The sequence below is a fragment of the Hippocampus comes genome, unplaced genomic scaffold (assembly GCF_001891065.2).
Source record: "Hippocampus comes isolate QL1 unplaced genomic scaffold, H_comes_QL1_v1.1 scaffold37, whole genome shotgun sequence".
Taxonomy (NCBI): Eukaryota; Metazoa; Chordata; class Actinopteri; order Syngnathiformes; family Syngnathidae; genus Hippocampus; species Hippocampus comes.
The window spans coordinates 1,147,726-1,170,376 of record NW_017805535.1 but is presented as its reverse complement, the minus strand read 5'-3'; the positions used below and the strand labels follow the sequence as shown (position 1 = coordinate 1,170,376).

At 42.4% G+C, this 22,651-nt stretch overlaps 1 protein-coding gene across 4 annotated transcripts; it reads right to left on the bottom strand.

The window, feature by feature from the left end:
* Positions 1-27: 27 nt before the first annotated feature.
* slc12a3 (solute carrier family 12 member 3) lies at positions 28-22,195 on the bottom strand. 4 transcript variants are annotated; one of them, XM_019878247.1, is made up of 26 exons: positions 21,137-22,194; positions 20,879-21,007; positions 19,243-19,318; positions 19,050-19,145; positions 17,734-17,873; positions 17,305-17,415; positions 15,098-15,209; positions 14,864-14,994; positions 14,673-14,757; positions 13,577-13,737; positions 13,043-13,150; positions 11,956-12,079; positions 11,388-11,489; positions 10,922-11,077; positions 10,741-10,840; positions 9,658-9,769; positions 9,132-9,257; positions 8,587-8,693; positions 8,394-8,476; positions 8,166-8,237; positions 6,990-7,094; positions 6,802-6,913; positions 4,845-4,931; positions 2,919-3,057; positions 744-811; positions 28-664 (listed from the first exon to the last, which is right to left on the bottom strand). In XM_019878247.1, the coding sequence occupies exons 1-26, from the start codon at positions 21,416-21,418 to the stop codon at positions 523-525; spliced, it is 3,066 nt and encodes a 1,021-aa protein (XP_019733806.1). In that variant the 5' UTR covers positions 21,419-22,194; the 3' UTR covers positions 28-522. The 4 variants fall into 4 exon arrangements, with proteins under 4 accessions (XP_019733806.1, XP_019733807.1, XP_019733809.1 ...); XM_019878248.1 differs by having other exon boundaries at positions 6,990-7,091; XM_019878250.1 differs by lacking the exon at positions 8,166-8,237 and having other exon boundaries at positions 21,137-22,195.
* Between the last annotated feature and the right edge of the window lie 456 nt (positions 22,196-22,651).

The following is a 22,651-nucleotide window of genomic DNA, read 5'->3' as shown; positions in this document are numbered from 1 at the left end:
AAATGTATTTTTAGAAATATGTGCCCATTTACCATTTTACTCTTTCATTTTGAATAAAAACTGTCATGTTTAACATAACTGTTACTCAGTTGTTGTACTTGAAAAATTTGAGTCATTTGTCGTCAAATAAAATGTCAAACTTGTTTGAGGTACTGTATTGAACTGAAATGAATCCTTGCCATTGGTTTCCACAAACAATTTGAGTTGAAACTAAATCATCAGGTTTTTGCTATGTGTTACTTAGTGTAGAAGTCACTGAATCCAGTAGTTGTGAATACAAACATTGACACTAATCGTGACTTAACATGTGACACATGCAAATGATGCATGTCATCGATATTGTGCACTGTGATTCACTGCACATGATATTAGTTTGTCATTTATAATCATTAAATTTGACATTCTTATTCAGTTTTGATGACAGAATAACATTATTAAATGAACTTTTTGATTACGATGTCGATTTGCCAGAAACAATGCACTTTCTGTTGATTACATATGCACCAAAAAAGGGGGCCCAATTCATTGACAGTAGAAGGTGAGGACGTTTTCTTGGTTTCCTCTGACCAACAGGACAGGGGAACTTAAGTCACGTGACAGGAGTTCCAGCCATGCCAGATACAGGATACTGGGGCACACTCCTCTCCTCCCTACGGGCATGGTGCTGAATGCATACAAGGCCAGATGAATGACATTTCCAGTGTGTGTTAAATTTAACGGAATACACTCTGAACAATACTCACATGACAATCAGTGTGGCTTCGCGGGAGTAATCCTGCAGAATTTCATTGAGTCGAATCTGACGGAAAGACTGATGTCCACAGAAACGTGGGCATGATTAGTAGAAGATACTTCATCAGCTATAGCAGGGGTATATGCCTTTGTACAATCAGTGGGATCAGTTGCAATGCATATATGTGAATGATAATAGTAAATTACACATTTGTCGAAGGAAATGTAAGGTGCTTCATGAAATGTTTTGTAAAAGATATGTTCATTAAATTTCAACATTTTCCGAATGTTCTTGTGCTTCTTTATACCAAAACAAAGGAAAGACATATTGTTTTGGTTATTTATAGCAAAGTATGGTATCATTTTAATGGTCCGGCCCACTTGACATGTACCGAGGCCGTATGTGGCCCACCATGTGAAATGAGTTTGACACCCCTGATCTATAGCAATGTTGTATCAGTGGTTCAATGTATACTTTTATTCTTGGTCATGATGTAAGAGGCCATCACCACACCAAGATGACCATGCAACTTGCCAACATCAGCAACGTTTTGATAGTACTAGAACCAGGAACATTAGCCGAGTCTCAAGGCGACAGAAAAGGTTATTGACGGCAGTGATCAAGAACAGAGGACATTGGTGAATGGAGCCTGTTCCGTTGCTGACAAGATAACGAAAGAAGTCACCTATTGAATTGCTGATGGCACCATGGTGGATAGAGCATGCTTGATTATCATCGATGTTAAATATAACAGGGCACTGGTGTAACAAACTAGATTTTTGCTCAATACATGAACCCTTTCATGCACCAATAATGATAATCTGTAACGTGATAAGCTGTCCACTGTAGTGACCGCTGTCCCTAAAAGGGTTAATGAAAATGTTGATTTGTGTTAGACTTTACCCGCTCAATCTGTTCGACTGGATCGAGATGGGTCGCTAATTTGCATTTTATGCGGAATCGCTGATCGACTATAATGTCAGCCTTTACCTTTACAAAACTATCAGTTACGACGTTGTTGCTCAAATGCGCAAAATAAGGCATGATAGCAAACACAACCTCGTTCGCGTCGCTGTTGTTCCGTGTACACGGGAGCCCGAAAGCTAATCTATTTTTAGCCTTGTCGCATGTCATGTGAGTGGAAAGCTTTTGCGCTGGGAACGGAAAATTCTGCCTTTGCGCCCTCGACCATTTTAGTTTGACATCTGATTAATCGAAAATAGCTTTCATCACCCAACATAAGTTATGTGAACTTCCGGCCATGCACATTCAGCCAATCAAGATGCAACCAACATGCAGACTTGTTCAAAACTACCAAAGCAATAGTTGCCTAGTTGTCAGACGTAGAAAACTTTTTGTCCTGTGTAAAACATGTATGTCCGTCTTTATAATTTAAAAAAATGTTGCGTTCGTTGGATGTCCGAAATGCGGAAATGCTGATCGCGTAAAGTGTATTTTAGGTATTATTTTTCATAGAGCTAACAATAGATTCGCTCATTATTCCTCCAGGCAGAGGTAAATGAAATGTCACAACACCAGACACGCAGGGCACTACCATGAGCTGATTGGACCTCTTCTAATTACTTTAGGTAAATGGCCACGAAAGAGGAACACACCTTGAAGCAACAGAGTATCCCATGCAATGAAAAAGCACATAATTGGTGATATTGCATTGTAAAAGCAAAGCATGACTGTGAGAAATGTTAAGCTCTGTGCAAGGGGACGGGGGCTGGGAAAATGTTAAAATTCAGCATTTTGAACTGCGATACAGCCAGGAGAAGGAAAATGAAATGTGAAGTGTTAAGCTGAAGTCAATAAGTTATATTCAATGCAAGTTCAGCGAGTAGTACTCTTATTTTAGTCACTGAAGCTGGTCCGCCAGAAGGACCCAGTCACTGCCGTGCACCGCTGTGATCCGCTTCTCCATCACAGGCACCTTACCGGGCAACTTCTACTAACAAAAACAAATGCTCGCATTGCAGCTACCGCGATTGTGAGGTGAGGTGTGGTGGCTGTTCCCCCAGCCGCTGCATGCGCCTAACTCCTTGCCACTGCCAGGGGAAGTTTAAAAAACGTATTCCTCATCTCACATGGGAATTTGAATGTGTGTGTGTGTGTGTGTGTGTGTGTGTGTGTGTGTGTGTGTGTGTGTGTGTGTGTGTGTGTGTGTGAGAGCCAAACCGACCTTGGCTCTGTTCCTCTCCAGATCCTGGTCAGTGATCCACCAGGGCTCCTCCTGTGCTCTTGATGAGCCAGAATCAGATTCAGTTTTTGGGTTTGTGTCTAGCTTGAAGGAACTCATCATCTTCTCAAACTGATGGATGCTGTTGTAAACAATGAGATAAAGGAATCACAGGTTAAAGGTGTGACAAAGAGTAAATATATAGTGGATTAAAAAAAAAAATTCTACACGCACAGCATGATGCTGCCACCACCATGTTTCAGTGTAGATATGGATTTTTTTAATGCTAATAAACAGCTTGGCTAAGATGCTTTTCTCTAAGATAAGACATCTTTTTTGCCACTCTCCCTCATAGCTGACACATAGGAAGAATGCTACGAGATTGTTGTTTCATTTCTTAAACAGCCAGTACGTCCCAGGAATTCCAGCAGCTCCTCTCCTGTTATTGTGGGCCTCATGGCAACTTCCTTGAACAGTTTCTTCGAGTCATTTCAACAATTTGGGAGGGACTTACGGGTCTAGAAAATTCCACGACTGTGCCATAGTTGCCTTGCAACACTTCTACTGACTGATAGATTTCCATCCATCCATTATCTGGACTGCTTTATCCTCACGAGGGTCGCAGGAGTGCTGGAGCCTATCCCAGCCATCTTCCGGCAGTAGGCGGGGGACACCCTGAACCGGCTGCCAGCCAATCACAGGGCACACAGAAACGAACAACCATTCGCGCTCACACTCACACTTTGGGACAATTTAGAGTGCTCGATGAACAGGCCACACATGATTTTGGAATGTGGGAGGAAACTGGTGTACCCAGAGAAAACCCGCATAGGCACGGGGACAACATGCAAATTCCACACAGGAAGGCCGGAGCCAGGATCGAAATCTGCACCTCTGCACTGTGAGGCCAGCTTGCTAAACAGTCGATCACCGTGTCACCCTTGAGACGTATTTACAATGAAACAATGAAGAACACTCCATGTGTTCATTTCAGATGTCAGCATCAGGAATGGCTCTCCTGAGACACAAAGGCTCAACCGCATTTTGAATTGGCGTTGGCTCACAATGCAGAAATGGGGTATGGCTACTACGGTTACCTGTAAGTGTGGCGCAGAGGAACAAACAGCTGATCACGTCATCATATCCCGCCCCCTTTTCTGTCTTTCAAATGATGAATGTGGGCTGGCAATAGTGGATGATAATACTGCGGCCTGGCTGTCCATCATAAGCCCAAGCATTTAAAGCATGGTGTCCAACTCAAGGCCCGGGGGCCAGATCTGGCCTGTCACATCATTTTACTTTGTTTGCAAAAGCGACTTATGTTGAAGTGAGACCACACATCATTTCGCTAGATTTTGAGCCGACAGGCGTATCGCAGAGAAGCATCATGTCGTCACCGATTTTGAGTTGTCGTGACGCCTCCTAGCCCACGCATGTAGTGTGACATACTGAACGATTGGTAATCTGGCATCTGTTTCTTGCTAAAATGCAAAAACTGCAAATTATCTTCACTTTCAAAAAAATGAGATTGAGATATTGCAAGCATTTTTGTGACCGATCCCCCTTTAAAATAAATGTAATCATATTTGAGCAAACAGTTTTTACTGGCGTTTGATTTCACAACGAGTTATTCATCAATTTGTTGTGTAAACGTAATATGAGGCGATCATACATTTACAGTATTTTGAGTTCAAAGTCAGAACAGCTCTCCGAAGGAAACCACAACTATCAAGAAAATTAGTTTGAGGCCCCTGACTAAAGGATTTTCACACCTCTTCTGTAACCATCGCTTCCACGTGCAGAAGATGACTCAAATAGGTATTTTCTCTCCTGATCTAATTTTTAATGATGCCTTCCTTTATGATGCAAATCAAAGGTGCCATTAATCATGATTCAGCGTAATTGTGGTAAACATCCCGACAAGCTTACTTTCCAGGCTGAGGTTTTTGAAAGAGGTCAGGAAGCACTTCCACGTCATGAAATCCAAGACGGAACTTCTTGATTAGTGTCATCACCCTGCAAAGAGATAATAAAGCGATACTCTAAACTCTTTCCACTTATCAAGTTTCTATACTGTATCACCATTCCTCAGTAGGGTTACGGGTGTGCTGGAGCCTACCCCAGTTTATTAGGGACATGTGGCAGGGAATGCTCTGAAATGGTCACCAGCCAATTGCAGTACAGTACAGTGGTTTTTGCATATGCATACAAATCTTTTGCATCACGCATAGAAAATAACAAGCAAGCCAAACATTTCAGATGTCAAAAAGTGTTTGCGGGTCCCAGTGTTTTTCTGTGGAAACCTGGTTGAAATGGCTCCTTTGAGTGTAAAAGGTTGCCGCCCCCTGGTCTAGTCTGTAACATTGGCTAAAGTGAGAATGTTGTAGTTTTAAATGCGACGCCACCAGTTGTGGCTGAGTAAGGTGCCCTATTTGTGTTTTACCTGCATGCTTGTTGCATTGACTGTGCTGTTTTTCTTTTTTTTTCACGGAGAAACAAAAATTGCAATGAGCAACTTGAACATTACTATACAGCACAGGTATCAAACCCAAGGCCCGGTGGCCAGATCCGGCCTGTAACATCATTCTGTGTGGCCCACCAAAGCTAATTATGTTAATGCACATAATTAAACTAGCTTCATTTTTCTCGCTAAATACCCAAAATGCAAATTGTCTTCACTTTTTAAAACATTGAGGTATTGCAAGTATTTATTTGTTTCCAATCCCTCTTTTAAAATAATTGTAGTATTACAAAACTAGTCATCCATAGAGTTGTAATAGCATATATAATCTGAGACAAGCATACATTTATTCTTATTCACACTGTGAACTTCAATCATAATGGCCCTGGGTAGGAAATCCTAATTACTTCTTCTTCTTCTTCTTTTCCTTTTGGCTTTTCCCTTCAGGGGTCGCCACAGCGAATCCGTTGCCTCCATCTAACCCTGTTTTGTGCATCCTCTTCTTCTCACCCCAGCTACCTTCATGTTCTCTTTCACTCCATCCATAAACCTCCTCTTTGGTCTTCCTCTCGGCCTCCTGCCTGGCAGTTCAAGACTCAGCATCCTTCTCCCAATATATTCACCCTCTCTCCTCTGGACATGTCCAAACCATCTCAGTCTGGCCTCTCTGACTTTCTCTAACATGAATTGTCCCTCCGATGTACTCATTTCTGATCCTATCCAACTTGGTCACTCCCAAAGAGAACCTCAACATCTTCATCTCTGCTACCTCCAGCTCTGCCTCCTGTCTTTTCTTCAGTGGCGCTGTCTCCATCCAAACAGCATGGCTGGCCTCACCACAGTTGTATACACCTTTCCTTTCATCTTAGCTGAAACTCTCGCACATCACACCTGACACTTTTCAGTCTCCATTGCTCTCGACAGTTGACCCCAAGTACTTAAAATCCCCCACCTTCTTTATGTCTTCTTCCTGTAACTTCACTCTTGTACTTGGGTCCCTCTCATTCACACACATGTACTCCGTCTTGCTGCGACTGACCTTCATTCTTCTCCTTTGCAGGGCAAACCTCAACCTCTCTAGTTTCTCCTTCACCTGTTCCCTGCTCTCACTACAGATGACAATGTCATCTGCAAACATCATAGTCCATGGAGATTCTTGTCTAACCTCGTCTGTCAACCTGTCCATCACCATAGCGAATAAGAAGGGGCTCAGAGCTGACCCCTGGTGAAGTCCCACCTCCACCTTGAATTCCTCCGTCACACCTACAGCACACCTCACCACTGTCTTATAGTCATCATACATGTCCCGCACCGCTCTAACATACTTCTCTGCCCCTGCAATAAGGTATTAATAAAATAATACAAAAAATAAATTTGAGCAACAATCAATACTTTAAAGCGTAATTAAGTGATATAAGTTCTTACTCTTGTCTCCTCTCGTCATTTTTGGAATTGTCTCCTCCCACAAACACTCGAACTTTACATTTGGCCCAGCGCTTCCTCCGAGTTAGGAGATATGGGAGCAACAGAGTAAGACCTGGTTAGGCACATTTTAACATGAATGAGAAATGATTTTTAACATGACTGAAGTACATAGGCTTGCACATTCAGACCTCCATCATCAGACAGCCAGTAAACGTCAATTGTCTTCTTTCCTTGTTTTTTCTGAAACAGTGTAGGCCGACTCAGTTGAGCCTCCGGGTCATTGGGCACAGCTGCTGCAAATAAAATGGGTGTGTTATTAAAGTCATACCTGCGTGCAGTTCGACGCTCGGCGGCCACCGCATTGGCTAAATCAGAGCTATAAAATAGGACCCAACATGAGGGCTGAGTCATAAAGTAGGGATTTGACAAAAATAATCATGCTCCTTTTTTTTTTTACTGATACTGAAGAGGAAGTCAAGTCAAAAATCTTCTTAAATAATTTGTTATACGTGGCATTACTACACCGAAACACAGTATTCTGATGAATAGGCTGTTTGTGGAATAAGAATTAAGGAGCATAATCCACCTGTTTTCATCCATGTCAGATGGCGGCCATTTTGCCACTTGCTGTTGACTCAAAATAACATCACAGTAGCTCAGGGCTCAGTCACGATTCATCTTGCAAACAGCACTTGACCAAAATCAGAAAACAGGCATCATAGAATAGATTATTTTAAAGAACATTTTTGAGTTGACTTCACCTTCAAAGAGTTGAAATTGTCATTATGTCGAACTGCATCATACAGTATGTATAAGATAAGATATCCTTTATTTGTCCCACACTGGGGAAATTTACAGTCAGAGTTCAGAAAGGAAACCACTAGGGAGGGAGAGGGAAAAAAAACCAAGCTCGAACTGAACCAGAAAATCGTTTTTGGATTTAAAAGATTTGAGTGTATTGAATGGAATCATTCCACTTTGAAATACAGCGACATATGCCTCGAACTGTCTGTTATTGGAGATATATTTTCAAAGGAAATGGCACAGTTACAGTACTGACAATTTCTTTCAAATGCATGTAAACGGACAACAACAAAAAAAAATCATTGTTTCATACCCTCTCAAATTGAAACCATGCCATATTGAATCGAATCATTTGTAACGGACTGTCCTTGAATCGTTTCGCATGCCACCAAAACAGGATTAAATCGTCTTTTATGAAAAGATGCACACCCTTAGTATGTATGTATGAATGTATACATCACGCAGAGACATATATTATTTACAGGGGCGGTGTGATTGAAGGGACGGACATTAAATTTATGACCTACATATATGCTGTAAAGCATGCAACATCTACATACATGTAATGTTGTTAAGTCCAGAAGTGTGTACGGTGGTCATGTTTTGGAGTTCTCCATCGAAGCCTGGATTGGCTGTTTAAAACAATCAAACCAAGTACAAATCAGAGTGTTTTCGATGATCGAAATATTTTGGCAACACAACATTATTGACCACCTCTAACACGTACTGGTACTGCTTCTGTTTTGATTATTTATTCAAAATGACTGTGTTTTAATTGAGATTCTCACCGTATGACTGATATGGATGAGAGACATCCAGTCTCTCTCTTGTTCTCAACACGCACACACCATACTGAAGGTCAAATGCATCCCTGCATAAATGGACAAATAAATGTACAGCCTCCAATTTCATGTCACATTTTGCAGTCTTGATGCCAAATCGTATCTATGAGTCATGTCTATGCATACAAATGTCACTCACTGCAATATTCCGATGTAACTGTGTGCGGCCTGTGGTGAGGCACTGTGCCAATCCGTCTTGAAACCCATCAGAAGGACATTGGGTCGCATCCTACCCAAACCTGACCCCTGGTGGTCACATGACAACATTGCAAGTAGAAGGCGGAAAGACTTGATTTTGCATCTTTTACCCTGTCACTGCGCATTTGTAGAGTTAAACAAAGTAGGAAAGTCATATATGTAGTGTCATTTTGGTCCATTGTGATGTTCTATGTGCATCCATCAATGTTTTGTATTTCCTTCAGAAAATACTGATGGACATTTCTCAACTCATACGGACAGTAGCGAGATGTCGAATTATTTGAACACTATGACTGTAATTATGTAGTCTGTAAACGTCTGTAAGATTGATGTTTTCCAATCAAATCAGTGTGCTGAAAAAAAGATACAGATTTCACTCATTAAAATGATGCACAGCTTTCCATGAGTTCTGAATAAAACGTACTGTGCAGCATCAAAGACAGGCAGACAGACAGAGAGTAATCAATGAAGTGCTGTATATCAGACCTGTAGTAGCATGTTCACCCCTGAACGGAGATCTGCAGCCACCACATGTTTGTAAAATGACTTCACCTTTCTTTGTTTCAACCAGGAAATGTGACTTTCACTTTGCACTAGTGCAGAGAGATCATTCTGGAAAATAATAGGGGTTAAAAAATATTTGAAACAAACAGTATCCAACATCATTTGAAACAATTTCATCCATCCATCCATCAGACCACTGATCCAAATCATGGTCACGGGTGAGCTGGAGCCTATCCCAGCTGACTTTTGGTTGGGTGATAGGCTGACTAGCCCCAAGAGTGATCGTCAGCCAATTACAGGGCACATATTGACATGTCTCGCATTCACTCCGAAGGACACTGTAGAGTCAATGAAGTGTCAATGAATCTAACATACATGTTTTGGGAATGTGGCAGTACCTGGAGAAACCCAACGCAAACACACACATAACTCGCAAATGTAACACAGGAAAGCCTGAGCCAAGATTGGAACCCAACACACGTGTCGTTATGCAATGTGTTGCACTCACAGTCACCACATGGCCACACATCATGAGACTAAGATTCTTTGTGAAACAGCTGACAAGATCCACGAGAGCTGGTCGGCTGCTGGGAGGTCCCGTCAGCACCAAGCACTGTGGTCTGCAATTGAGGCAATCTATATCAGGTTCATCAGATGACCATGGGTTAAGTCATATGTACAATATCCATCCATCCATCCATTTTCTGATCTGCTTTATCCTCACAAGGGTGACGGGGCATGCTGGAGCCGATCCCAGCCGTCTTCGGGCGGTAGGCGGGGGACACCCTGAACCAGTTGCCAGCCAATCGCAGGGCACACAGAGACGAACAACCATCCGCACTCACACTCACACCTAGGGACAATTTAGAGTGCTCAGTCAGCCTACTGTGCATGTTTTTGGAATGTGAGAGGAAACTGGAGAACCCGAAGAAAACCCACGCAGGCATGGGGAGAACATGCAAACTGCACACAGGAAGGCCGGAGCGCCAATCGAACCCTGCACCTCTGCACTGTGAGGCCGACGCGCTAACCACTGGACCATTGGGCCGCCCTACGTACAATATGTGCTCATGTAAAAATAAGATAAATAAATGAATAATAAAGTCCAATCATCTGCTGGTTGGTTGTAACATTTCTGTCAATGCATGCTGAATGTATGTGAATAAACGAGAATGTATGGGAATATTGTAACTTGTTTCAAACAAACAGGTCTTCCGCGCTGTGCATCTTTCTATGAAGGCAGTACAGAACTTATTGTCGAGCTATTGAGGTCAAGTTAACACTAAGCACTCTGCATTCTTCCTTCAAATACATTTTTTTGTTTGTTTTTTAATCTTGAGTTTTGCACCATTGCATGTAAGCCCATGGATAAATATGTTCTTTTTGTATTATGGGGCAGTATGCATTTACATTGCGCAGGAAAGAAACTGGAAACTAGATCAACCAAAGAAGACAGAGAAAAGTAAATTCACATTATTAATTCTGATGTCAAGTGTGCAACTTGAAATAATTTCACAATTTCTAACTGACCTGAGCTTTTCATCACAATTAATGATTCAGGCAATAGTCGGGACAACATTCAGTCACTGACCTGTAGTTCTTCACGTGGTCTTCCACCTGGTTAAGGCTTATACATTGATTGAGTGCAATGTTGTAGGAGCTGGCCTGCACGGATGAGCCCCAGTTCACAGCTAGGCACAAAGTATAGGCAAAATTAGTTTAACGACAGCTACTGCGGTGTGCCTTGAACTGGAAGTGTGCGGTGTGCTTACCGGGCCTCTTGTACAGTGTGTATCCTAAAAGGAGCAAGACAACACCAAAGGCGATGAGAGCTGCCCACCAAGTCAACAAGAACATGATAACCAGACAACACACAGCACACAGCAAGGAAAGCCATTTATTGTAGAATCTGAAAGATGGGCGCCAACCTGTAAAAAAAAAAAAAAAAAATGAACAAGGATAGATCGTGCAACTACTCAACACATGTATTTAGTTTACGATTCTTTCCAAAATTAAGTTCATAAGGTGCGACTCATTACTGCTGTAAAACGGTATTTGCAAAAACATTTCTTGCATACTAATCCATACCTACAGCAAAAGATACAGTAGTTGCTATTTTGACTACAATCCACACACTCGTGAATTCATACGGCATAAAAATGTCAAAATGCGGCCTACTAAATTGAAAAATCATAGCTTCGTGTATGTACTGTATGTTAATAGGTTCTCTCGTCCTACCGGGTGAGTTTGTGATTGAGGCATGGAAGCAGCTGAAGTTGATCAAACAGTAGGAGCAGAGGAAGAAGTTGGAGATGATCGGCGCTATCGTGTTCAACTCGGCTGCAGTGACAGAAAGCAAAAGGGCAAAGAGCAGAAAGGATCCGTCAACATTTCCGCAATGTCACCGTCTTTTATTCGCTCAGAAAAAGTATACCTTGTTTTTCACTTTTGAAATCGGAATGAATATGAATTTAGACTGCAATACGAAAAGAAATGTCATAAAGGCCAATCAGCGCTTTCAACTTCTGGTTTTAGGGTGAGACTGACCAAACGTAGATGATAAGCGGTTGCAAATGTTTCGCTCTGTCAACAAACAGTTTGGTCTTAACCCTTTCATGCACTGTCGTAGCCGCTATCCCTGAAAGGGTTAATTGGTGATGGCCTCTTGTTAAAATACAGTCAGATCATCAGACCTGCTGGAGATTTTCAGAAAAGGTTTTACTTTACCTTATTGCTCGAAGAAAAAAGGGTGAGCCAAAACAGCACATTCTAAGGTCACATATTTCCATATTGTTCCAGTCCTCACCAATGAGAATGAAGCAGACAGCAATTATGAATGCCAAGAGGTAGCTTCGCAATGCTTCGTCATTTTTGCCATAACCTTTGCCAAAGAAGCCAATCAGGGGGTAGAGTTTGTCCTTGCACAGGCACTACAGAAAGCAGAGACAAAATAAGATACACAATGTAAATACATCAATATCTGCACACACACACACGCACACACACACACACACACACACACACACGCAAAGAAACACACAAAACATATTTACATAAACTAAAAAGCATCATGCAAGAGACAACTGTGCCAGTGTTTCCAAATCTGGTACTGATGTCTTGTAGAACTCCATCCATCCATTTTCCGATCCGCTTTATCCACACAAGGGTCGCGGAGGGGTGCTGGAGCATATCCCAGCTGTCTATGGGGAACACTCTGAACCGGTTGTCAGCCAATCGCAGGGTACACAGAGACGAACAACCATCCGCGCTCACACTCACACCTAGGGACAATTTTGAGTGTTCAATCAGCCTGTCATGCATGTTTTTGGAATGTGGGAGGAAACCGGAGTACCCAGAGAAAACCCACGCAGGCACAGGGAGAATTTGCAAACTCCACACAGGGAGGCCGGAGCTGGGACCGAACACACGACCTCTCCACTGTGAAGTCGAAGCACTAACCACTGGACCGCCTCATGTGGAACTTATATTTGACAATGACAGGATAATTTCATTTCTTGAGTCCTTCAACCCGAAAATAATAATAATAATAGATGCACACATTAGATTCATTACGGCTCCCTGTGAAGTATTGACTCTTGCAGTTCCAAACTAGTCTTTGCCCATCTAGGCCTAACGAGTGCTAATCTCAGAACATAGTTACCCAGTACATCCAGTTTGATGAGAGAGAGTTGTGTGATATGCTCAGAAAATGAACAAATTTTCACTATACACTACATATCTAGATGTCTTCATCATCTGTTATTTGACTTGTAGTAAACTATGAGAGACCTCGATACAGACTGTGAGATTACTGTCCAGAAGCACACAATTTGGTGTGTGCGTGCGTGTGTGTGCGTGCATATATACCGGTGTCAAGAGTCTGTGAATCGTACCTGGAACACTTTGGGTGCAGACACCAGGCAGGCCAAAGCAGAAGAGAGTGTTGCACCAAATATACCAGCAGTGATGAGTGGAGCAAAGGCTGACACCATGCTCATTGACTGTAAAAACAAAGATTCTGTTTACCTGTTGGTCACTTTCTGTACTACTGGTAGTCAAGAAATTGCAGTTCACAAAACTACTGCCTCTATAAGAGTAACGGATTCAGGCGCACTGGAGGAAGCGATAACACACTGACCAGTGAGGTGCTTCGTTTTCTGCATGGAGACATGGCAACTGTAGCTACATTTTGACACATCTCGATTCACACACTCAAATTTTGACGCTCTGCTCTGTTGTGGGATTTGAACTAAGACTAACAAAATATTGAGTACTTTTCCAGTCAGTCAATCGGGTTTTGTAAACAAACCAAATTTGTTATTGGTTTGATTTGAAAAAGAAATCGAAATCCTCAAAAAGGTTTACATTTACAAAGACAGGAAGAAAGATCATTCATTGTGATGCTGAGTGTATTTGTGTAAGTTAACCTGATAGTAATTACTAATGCCAAAGATGCATGTGTCGTTGTTGATACAGTCAGTGAAGTCCCAGCCATACTGGCAAGCTATACCAACACAATTCTTGTTAGATGAAGAGGAGGACAAAGTGTCGTTTAAGAGTCCAGATGCATCCCTGACCACACAGGACCCTAGAACAATTAAGAAACACACACACACACACACACACACACACACACACACACACACACACGTGCAATGAAATATGGCTTACACACAAACGTACTACCTACAAATCAGTGAGCAGTTTGGAAAATGGATGGATGGATTTACAGTATATGATGCATTTGGCAACTTTAAAACTGGGCTGCTCTGAGAGTGCGCGACTCCCCCCAGGGTACTGCTAGATTTTTTGGGGGCTCCATTAAACAAATCTCACTTTGGTCCACCGTTTTGACTTTTATTTTGGAATTGGGTGCCTTTTTTGGCCTTTTATGGAGGTCATATTTTAATGAACTTCTCAAACAATTTTTTTTCCGATTGTTTTCAAACTTTGCGTGTTTCATCTAAAAATGTTTAACTCATTCACTCCCAAAGACGTTTTTAAACGTCTTTTCAGCCTTGGTCCAGAATTGGCTGGGACTGAATGAGTTTTAAGATGAAAGCATTTGAAAGCTTTTTATTCTGTTGCATGCTGTTGCTTAGGCAATGTGAGTTTGAAGGACCAAACCACATATGAGGACTGACTGGCAGAAACTTTTTTTTTTTTTTTAAGAGTAGGAGTCCCCAACTGGGGTCCATGAGGACCCACATCCTGCATGTTCCCCTCATCCAACATACCTGATTCAAATGATCAGCTCATCAGCAAGCTCTACAGAAGCCTGATAATGATTCTGGTAATTTGAATCAAGTGTGTTGGAGGAAGAAGGTATCTCAAACATGCAGAATCGGTGCCCTCAAGGACTAGAGTTGATGATCCTTGTTTTAGAGGATTCGTCTCTTATCTGTCAGTACCTCAAGGTGTGAGGGCGCTTTTTCGCTGCTCGCAGCTCTGGTTTATTTTGATCTTCAACAACATCCATTTATAAAGAACACGGCTTTGGTTTCTGATATGAGCATACAATACCAATGGTAGCAGAGATTATGAGGTATGACAAAGTGGTCCAGAATATAGCCATTAGTGTCCCCCTGGGGATAGCCACTGTTGGATCCTGACAAGGGCAGAGGCAATATTTCAGACAAGTATACAGTTTGACATTTGACACAGGTAGTAAACATGAGAGAGGAGAAATGTTAGGGGAGGAAAATGCGACATACCTTCAGATCTCCAGAGATGTTAGCTCCTGCCAAAATGCCAGTCGCAGAAGGAAAGAAAATCGAAAACATGCCAAAGAAGCTCCCCTCTTGCCCCCGCCAATCGGGAACAAAATTTTTGGCAAAAATATCCGCTGTTGGAAGTACATTTGGTCTGTTACTTAGATTCGTGAAACAGAGAGTCAGATACGAATAATTTTGGATGAGCAAACACTACAACAGAAAAAATTCAGTCACCTTTATAGCTGAAGAAACCTTTGGCCTGTTTCTGTGGTGATGCGGGGATGATGGTTCCAACGATGTAACTGGTAAATGACACCATGATGACCAGAAAAAACAAAACCTGGGCCTTTAGAAGACAAAACACACATTCATGTCGAAATGATACATCATCAAATTGACCAAGTATCTTCGGAAAAGTTTTGACTAAATTTACTCTACGCACAGCTTGGGCACCATTCCTTTTGAGAAGCGTGGGCATACTGACTGCCCCTCGACTTGGCGCCTGTACCTTGGTGTTCACCCCGGTGGATGAGAATGAAGCCTCCCTCCACTTTTTCCTGACTGTTTTTTTATGCCTATGCACGTAAAAGCAGCCCCCGATTACTGATTGACCACATATATGCATAACGAATACCAGGTTCAGACATAATGGTGTCTTTTTGTGTACTTGGCACCAGGACAACCTTAGGCCTCAATTTGATGATCAACTTTGTGGGTGTTTCATCAGACTTGCAGCTGCATATCTCGAACACTCGGGTGAAGAAAGAGGCGGAGCTGTCAACCATTCACCACCTCGTGATGTGTTGGCTCAGATGGTAGGGGAAGATGCCAGTCCGACCTAACAAACTCAAACGTATTGTGATGGTCTGCTGGGGACATCTGGCAGAATTCCCTGTCAGAAGGAGTTTCCTGCCAACGTCATGGCTGAGGACAATGATTTGGTGGTTGAATGAGGCAAAAACTCAGGCATGGCAGGATTTCAGTGAGGCCATGGAGAAGGACAAACTCTGGATTGGCAGACCAGGGGTGGTGGTCCCTCATTTTAAGAAGGGGGATCAGAGGATCTATTGAAACTACAGGGAGATCACACTCCTCAGCCTCCCTAGTGAGGTCTATTAAGGAGTGCTGGAGAGCGCTGGGTCCATCCGAATGCCAGATCTAAGATTCAGGAGGAGCAGTGTGGTTTTAGTCCTGGCTGTGAAATAGGGGGCCAGCTCGACACCCTCGGCAGGGTCCTTGCATGGGAATTTGCCCAACTCGTCTAGATGAGCTTTGTGGACGAGAAGGTGTTTGACCGTGTGTCCTGGAAAGTTCAGAGGGTACTTCAGAAAATGGGGTACCGAACCCCCAGATATGGGCTCTTTGTTCCCTCTTTGACTGGTGTCAGCGTTTGATCCGCATTGCTGGTGGTAAGTCCATTTCATTTCCAGTGAGGTTTGGACTCCGTCAAGTCTGCCCATTGTCACAAATTCTGTTCATAACCTTTATGGAAAGAATTTCTAGGCACTTAAGGGCTGGAGATTTGTATGCTCCAAATAGCTACTCCTCCACATTAAGAGAAGCCAGATCAAGTGGCTCCTGATGCCTCGTGGATGCCTCCCTGGTGAAGTGCTCCAGGTAGATCGTAGCTCGTTTAGTGTGTTTGAGAAGTTGGCAGACCACAGTATCTTTTTAAAATGACACCCTGGGCAGCAGCACAGCTATGTGTAGGAGCTCACACATGGACACAAATGAGCGGATATGAAGGTGGTCTCCCATGTGCCCACTTCACAGCTGTGATTTGTACCCTGGTTGACTCCTTGCAGTTCCTTATAAACCGTGTGCTTCGATCTCCTGTATGGACTACAGCAAGTCCGCACTGTAAAATACGTGCAGCTTTCTAAATTTAAAGGGAATTACAGGAGCCGCTTTCATTGGCTACATAAGTAGTTGGCTGTGTTCACACCCACAATGGCGCAAACTGCCTGTTTCGAATGCATGTGTCTGCAAAAATATCAAAAGAAAGTAAACGCCACCCATGTACCCAATTAGACCGCACTTTGTGCCAGACTGGCGCTGGGCACGAAACTAGAACCCTGTGGCTGTGTTGATCAAATTATGCATGTGATTACAACACTCTCCTACGAACAGAACATTTTTTGATTGCTAGCAAAGTCCATTCTGCTTTTGATTTATCATCAGCAAATAAGGCTCTGTTGTAATATGTGATTTAAAAACATTTTTTTAGTGTGGTGGAACACTGGAATGCTAAAAATATTTTTGCATTAAGGTCCAGTCCTCCATTGCTGCGCTAATACAGTAATTATCAACGAATTAAAATACAGTAATCACGTATCAAGTGAAATGGTAAGCACTGAACAATGCCTATGAATTAAAGTCTGTTGAAAAGTTACTCTGAAGGTTTGCCAAGCGAGTATGGTCTTGAGTTTAGTCGAGCTTACCTTTGACTCCCATGCCATGCCAGCCATGGAGATACCTAATAGACACGTGACTGTGATGACACCAATGATGCGGATGTCATTGATTCGGTTCACCATCACAGCACCATTTTCCTTAGAGACAAAGTAAATCTCTGTGAGACTGAAACTGAGAAAAAAGGACATTGAGCACCAAATAAACAAGGACACACAATTAAGAAAAAAACAAAACAAATGAGTCAGGGTGAACATGTCTAACTATGTCAAATTATAATTTGGCCATCTTTTTGGTCCAAGAGACATTTTACTTTCTTACTCTTTTCAAACAGTTTTCATGAACTCTTGAGTCTCTTTAAACAAAATAAACCACCCAGGCTCAATGGAGTGCATCATAATTAAAAATCAGTCAGTAAGAAGTTCAATAATTGTTCACATTTTTGATAAGGCACTTACGTGCATGAGGTCAACAACAGTCTCAGCGAAGCCCACAGTGTGCATGGCCACAGCCACAGCATTGGCAAAGGCAAAAATCAGACCAATGGACCCACCCAGCTCTGGACCGAGGCTACGACTGATTAGAAAGTAGGTCCCACCTGAGGAAAATGTAGGAGAATTCATCCCATTTATGAACCTTTAGTCTGGTCAAAATCAAGTATCAGCAATACGTTAAAATATATCTCAAAAGCGATTGTTAGTGCCGCATATTAAATGGAGTTTAATTCAATCCTTGACCATGCTTGTAACTTCAAACGTTTGTATCAAAAAAAAAATTCCCCATAGAAATAAGTGGACATGCCATTTTTTGGCATGTGGGAGGAAGCAGGAGTATCCGGAGAAAACCCACGCCCATGCTAACATTTCATCACATTTAATCAACATTCACACAAAAATACATTTCTACAGTGTCTATAGTTTTTCTTTTCTTTATTTGAAAATAAATAATGACATTATGAGCACAAACCACAATTAGCTAGAATGAAGACCACAGTTATCATTGGCACGATGCATTTTTTAGTTGTCTGTTATTTTTTAAATATTTGCTCAAATAGTCGGAAAAGTCAATCAATACAGTGACAGCATATCTAAAATGGCGACAGTGAAGACAAGTAGTTTGTCTTGAAGCGTGCACTGCTGACATGTGTGCACAGTAGACCTTTCATGCACCCAGTAGCCTGAAAACATGATAAGCTGTCCACTGTAGTAACCGCTGTGCCTGAAAGGGTTAAAATAAGAGCAGCACATACTTTACGTTGGCTGCGAGAGTTGCTCAGTGATTGTGGACTAGCCGGATGTGGCTTGCAGGCCCTTTCTTTGTCTGGACGTGCTGTATATCTTTAAATTTCATCCATGAAGTTGAGCGAAAAAAGAAAATGAGCACCAAACAACAATCTCTGGCGCTCATTTGAGAACCACGCAAAAATCGTGATGTGCACCCCTGGCTATGTGGTAGTTTTAAAAACTCAAACATGTAAGTTTCTTGATTTTTTTTTTTTTTTGGTTGAGCTTGGCAGTAAGCTTCAACAGACTGGCAATAAATAGCTTCAAGCCTATTTTTTGGGAAGATTATCTACTACCTCTGTTTGACAATGCCACAACACAGCGCTCTCAAGTCTGGATTCGCAAGTCAAAGCATAAAACTGGCCAACGGCGCAAAAAAACTCACAAGACAGGACACTCGTAGCTCAAAGCACCACTGTACATTTTCTTTCAGGTGGCCATAGTGTTGTGTTAGTTGTATTGGTCAGTGATTTATCACATATGGAACAAACCTCCTTTCACTTTTCCGTTGGTGGCGATGGCAGACGTAGAGAGCCCAGTGATGCCAGTTATACACGAGGACAGCAGGATGATCACCCAGGTCAGACCTGGAGAAAACAATAAGATGAGAACGATGACATTTTATCCGCCTATGCTTCCTACAGAACAAAACAACAGAGGAATGTTTTTTTTCTTTCCACTTGCCTATGCCAGCTTGTGCAGTAATCCAAGGGAGCCTCAGGTACAAGATCACCCCCCAAATGTTTAACATGCAACGGATCTAAGAAGACATTAACGGACTGAATGTTCTCACATGTAGTGGCAGCACATGTTAATGAGCGTGAAAATCGATTGAATTCAAGCACCAACATTGTAAAAAAAGTTTATCAAAGCTTGCTCGTATAGGAAAATATTGCTTTTCATAATTGCTCATTGTACACCTCTCTCGACTTTGTCAGCGATGATTCAGTCAAAATCCTCAACAGAGTGATACGGAAACAAAATGATCTTGCTGCACGTCAAAGGTGTCCAACGTCATGCATGCATGAAATAAGATGACCAATCAGTCTCCTTTGAGAAAATGAAATCAGAAGCTTGGGTTTTTGTTGTGCCGAATGCGAAACATTTGTAAAGTTGACATGAGAGGTTCCTGAAGAAACTTTTATCAAGGCTGGACAACATTACGTGCTTCATTTCAAGATGTGCCAAGAATTCCTGTTATTGTGCTTCGCCTCATCAGCAACTCATATATTTTCTCTTGGCTGTACTCACCAACACCCGAGTGCATGACGGTACTGAATATCAATTTCCCCCTTTTGTGTTTTTATTGATTGATTTTTGTTAAGTATGCATGTTCTTTATGTATAGAGCTCCAACTGCTTTTACTGGGAAGAGGTGGCGCAGGGGGGGCGACAGGTTAGCACATTGGCCTCTCCGTGCGAAGGTGCAGGGTTCGATTTTGACTCGGGCCTTCCTGTGCGGCGTTTGCATGTTCTACCCTTGCCTGCGCGGGTTTTATACAGTACTTTGGTTTCCTCCCACATTCCAAAAACATGCATGGCAGGCTGATTGAACACTCTGAATTGTCCCTAGGTGTGAGTGTGAGCGCAGATGGTTGTTCGTCTACGAATGCCCTGCGATTGGCTGGCAACCGGTTCAGGGTGTCTCCTGCCTACAGCCCGAAGACAGCAGAGATAGACTCCAGGATGCCCCACAACCCTTATGAGGATAAAGCGGATCAGAAAATGGATGGATGTATATACTGGGAAGAATTTTACAAAAAGGTGAGGCACTGGAAATTTGTCATCATGTTCCACTGCCTTATTGTCATTTACAATATTACTTGAACAATAATATGTCCTGTGTGGAAGAGCTTTATGTTGCATTTTAAATACTATAGCAGGTTCATGTACAGAAGTAAAATATGTTTGTTCATGGGTTGTTTTGATTAAAGGACAATTCATATCAACCATTTGGATTCTTGTCTAGAGGTTCTTAATAGCAGTTAAGACACTTGGAAGTGAGTTGGTGTGTTAGGAGTGAACATTTCAGCGCAAAAAGAATGCAGTGAAATTGTGAATACATCACGACTCTTGTTGCTTGCTGCTGATAGTTATTAATGTTTAGTATGATGCTTATTAACAGTGAAAAATACTAAGCAAACTTGGCAAACTATAGATTCACCATGGTAGTTTTCAAGTACTCGTGAGCATCGTTACGTCATTTGTAAGAAATTAAAGACCCTTCTTCCTTTAGCCAAGCGCTTGCCATGAAATCTTAATCACCGCAGATCATTTGTATCTTTGGCAATGAGTCACAGGCATTTTTCAGTGGTACTGACCATCACTCCATGAACCCAGCCGAATCGTGTCGGTTCAGGCAGTGGCTCCTTTTGCTCCTCATCCTCTGAGCTCTCTCCTTCCATGCCATCAGGTGTTGTCTCTTGGTACATGGGAGGTTGAGGGTCATCCTAGTAAAGGCAATCAAAGGTTGCCGATTATTTCAAATGACAAATTTGCTTCAAATACAAAACACATGCAATGATAATCTTACACTTGTATCGACGGTACGTTTTAAAGACTCCATGATGCTTCCTCACCTCAGGCTTGGCGTAAAGCTGGTAGAGCGATGGCCTGAAGCGCTTCCGTCGTCCACAAACTTCAGTGTTGGCGTAAAAGTCCGAGTTTGGTGGTGCATCCAGGGTCTCATAGTGACTTTGGATATCAGGTCCACAGGACACAACAGGACTTGTGTCCCCGTACAAATGAAAAAAATCTGACTCATACTCTGCTGGTGTCGTCTTCCCGTTGGTCACTGATTGAGGAATTCTGGATCTGTACGCAGACAGATGTATGCTGTCGCCGATTACTTGGACCTCCATTCAGAATGCAAATATATACTCGATATTGGTATGTATTTGCATTCAAGCAGTTGAAAAGAGGCCAGTCAAGGGGATGAAGTCATTCTGTTGTCAAGGCGGTATGAAGGAGGCTTGATTGTGTCGCTCAGTTTTATATTCCACCTGAGAGTCAGACCAGGAAGAGCTTTAGGCTATGTACGAGGCCATGTTTAATGAACAGTTATAGAAGTCATTACAGGATCTATGAAAGCACATGACTATTTCCAGAACTGTTCTCATGTTGTAAAAGGAAATGAAGGTCAATTCTCCCTCTCGCTCTAAATTTGTGCATTATGTCAATCATTAATCGTCAATATCCATTAGGCCTCGGTACATTGTAAATTGTTTCAACGAACACTGCAGCCAGCATTTAAAATACTTCATCCAAAAACTGTTGAAGGAAATGACTGGCCACTGATCACGACTAGTGTAGAAAAAAAAAAAAACGTGCTTGTTGTGACTGTTTGTTCCTACTTAATGTTTCAGTTGTGATGCAGTTGCTGTGGCTCTTTTATGCTTTGATCCTTTATGCTGTCATACAGGCTTGATGTCTCACAGTATATACATTCGGATTACTCAGTGACACGTCAACGAGTTCGTCAAGCTATCCCCCAGTCAAGCGCGTCAGCTCTTCCGCGTCTTCTGCATCGAGCCCTGCCCTCTGTAGTTACTTTGTATTTTCACAGATACACTTTTCTCAACTTCAGGGTCCAAAATCCTGTTCCTCACATGACAGTGCTATTTTTTTCCCCCTTAAAATACATTCTTGCTTTGTGTGTTTTTTCAGGAACTTTAACAAGGTGCTTTTTATTTTTTTGCGTTGCTTTTAAACATCTTCAACTCGTTTGCTTATAAATGTTGTACTTTTAATTATGTGAAGCATAGTTTATGTCAGGCGGCCCGGTGGGCCAGTGGTTAGCACGTCGACCTCACAGTGCATAGGTACCAGGTTCGATTCCGCCTCCAGCCTTCCTGTGTGGAGTTGGCATGTTTTCCCCCGTACCTGCATGGGTTTTCTCCAGGTACTCTGATTTCCTCCCAGGCTAATTGGACACTCTAAATTGTCCCTGGGTGTGAGTGTTAGCGCGGATGGTTGTTCGTCTCTGTGTGCCCTGCGATTGGTTGGCAATAGGTTCAGGGTGTCCCCCGCCTACTGCCTGGAGACAGCTGGGATAGGCTGCAGCACACCCTGCGACCCTAGTGAGGATAAAGCGG

What these genes read in the sequence shown, in the direction of transcription:
- slc12a3 (XM_019878247.1), bottom strand. Translation starts at nt 21,418, where the DNA reads ATGGAGGTCCAAGTAATCGGCGACAGCATACATCTGTCTGCGTACAGA. An exon ending in TGTCTGCTTCATTCTCATTG is followed by an intron (nt 11,490 to 11,955) that starts GTGAGGACTGGA and finishes CTGTCACTGCAG; the next exon opens with CCGAGTTGAACACGATAGCG. An exon ending in CTGGCTGTCTGATGATGGAG is followed by an intron (nt 6,914 to 6,989) that starts GTCTGAATGTGC and finishes GTGCCTAACCAG; the next exon opens with GTCTTACTCTGTTGCTCCCA.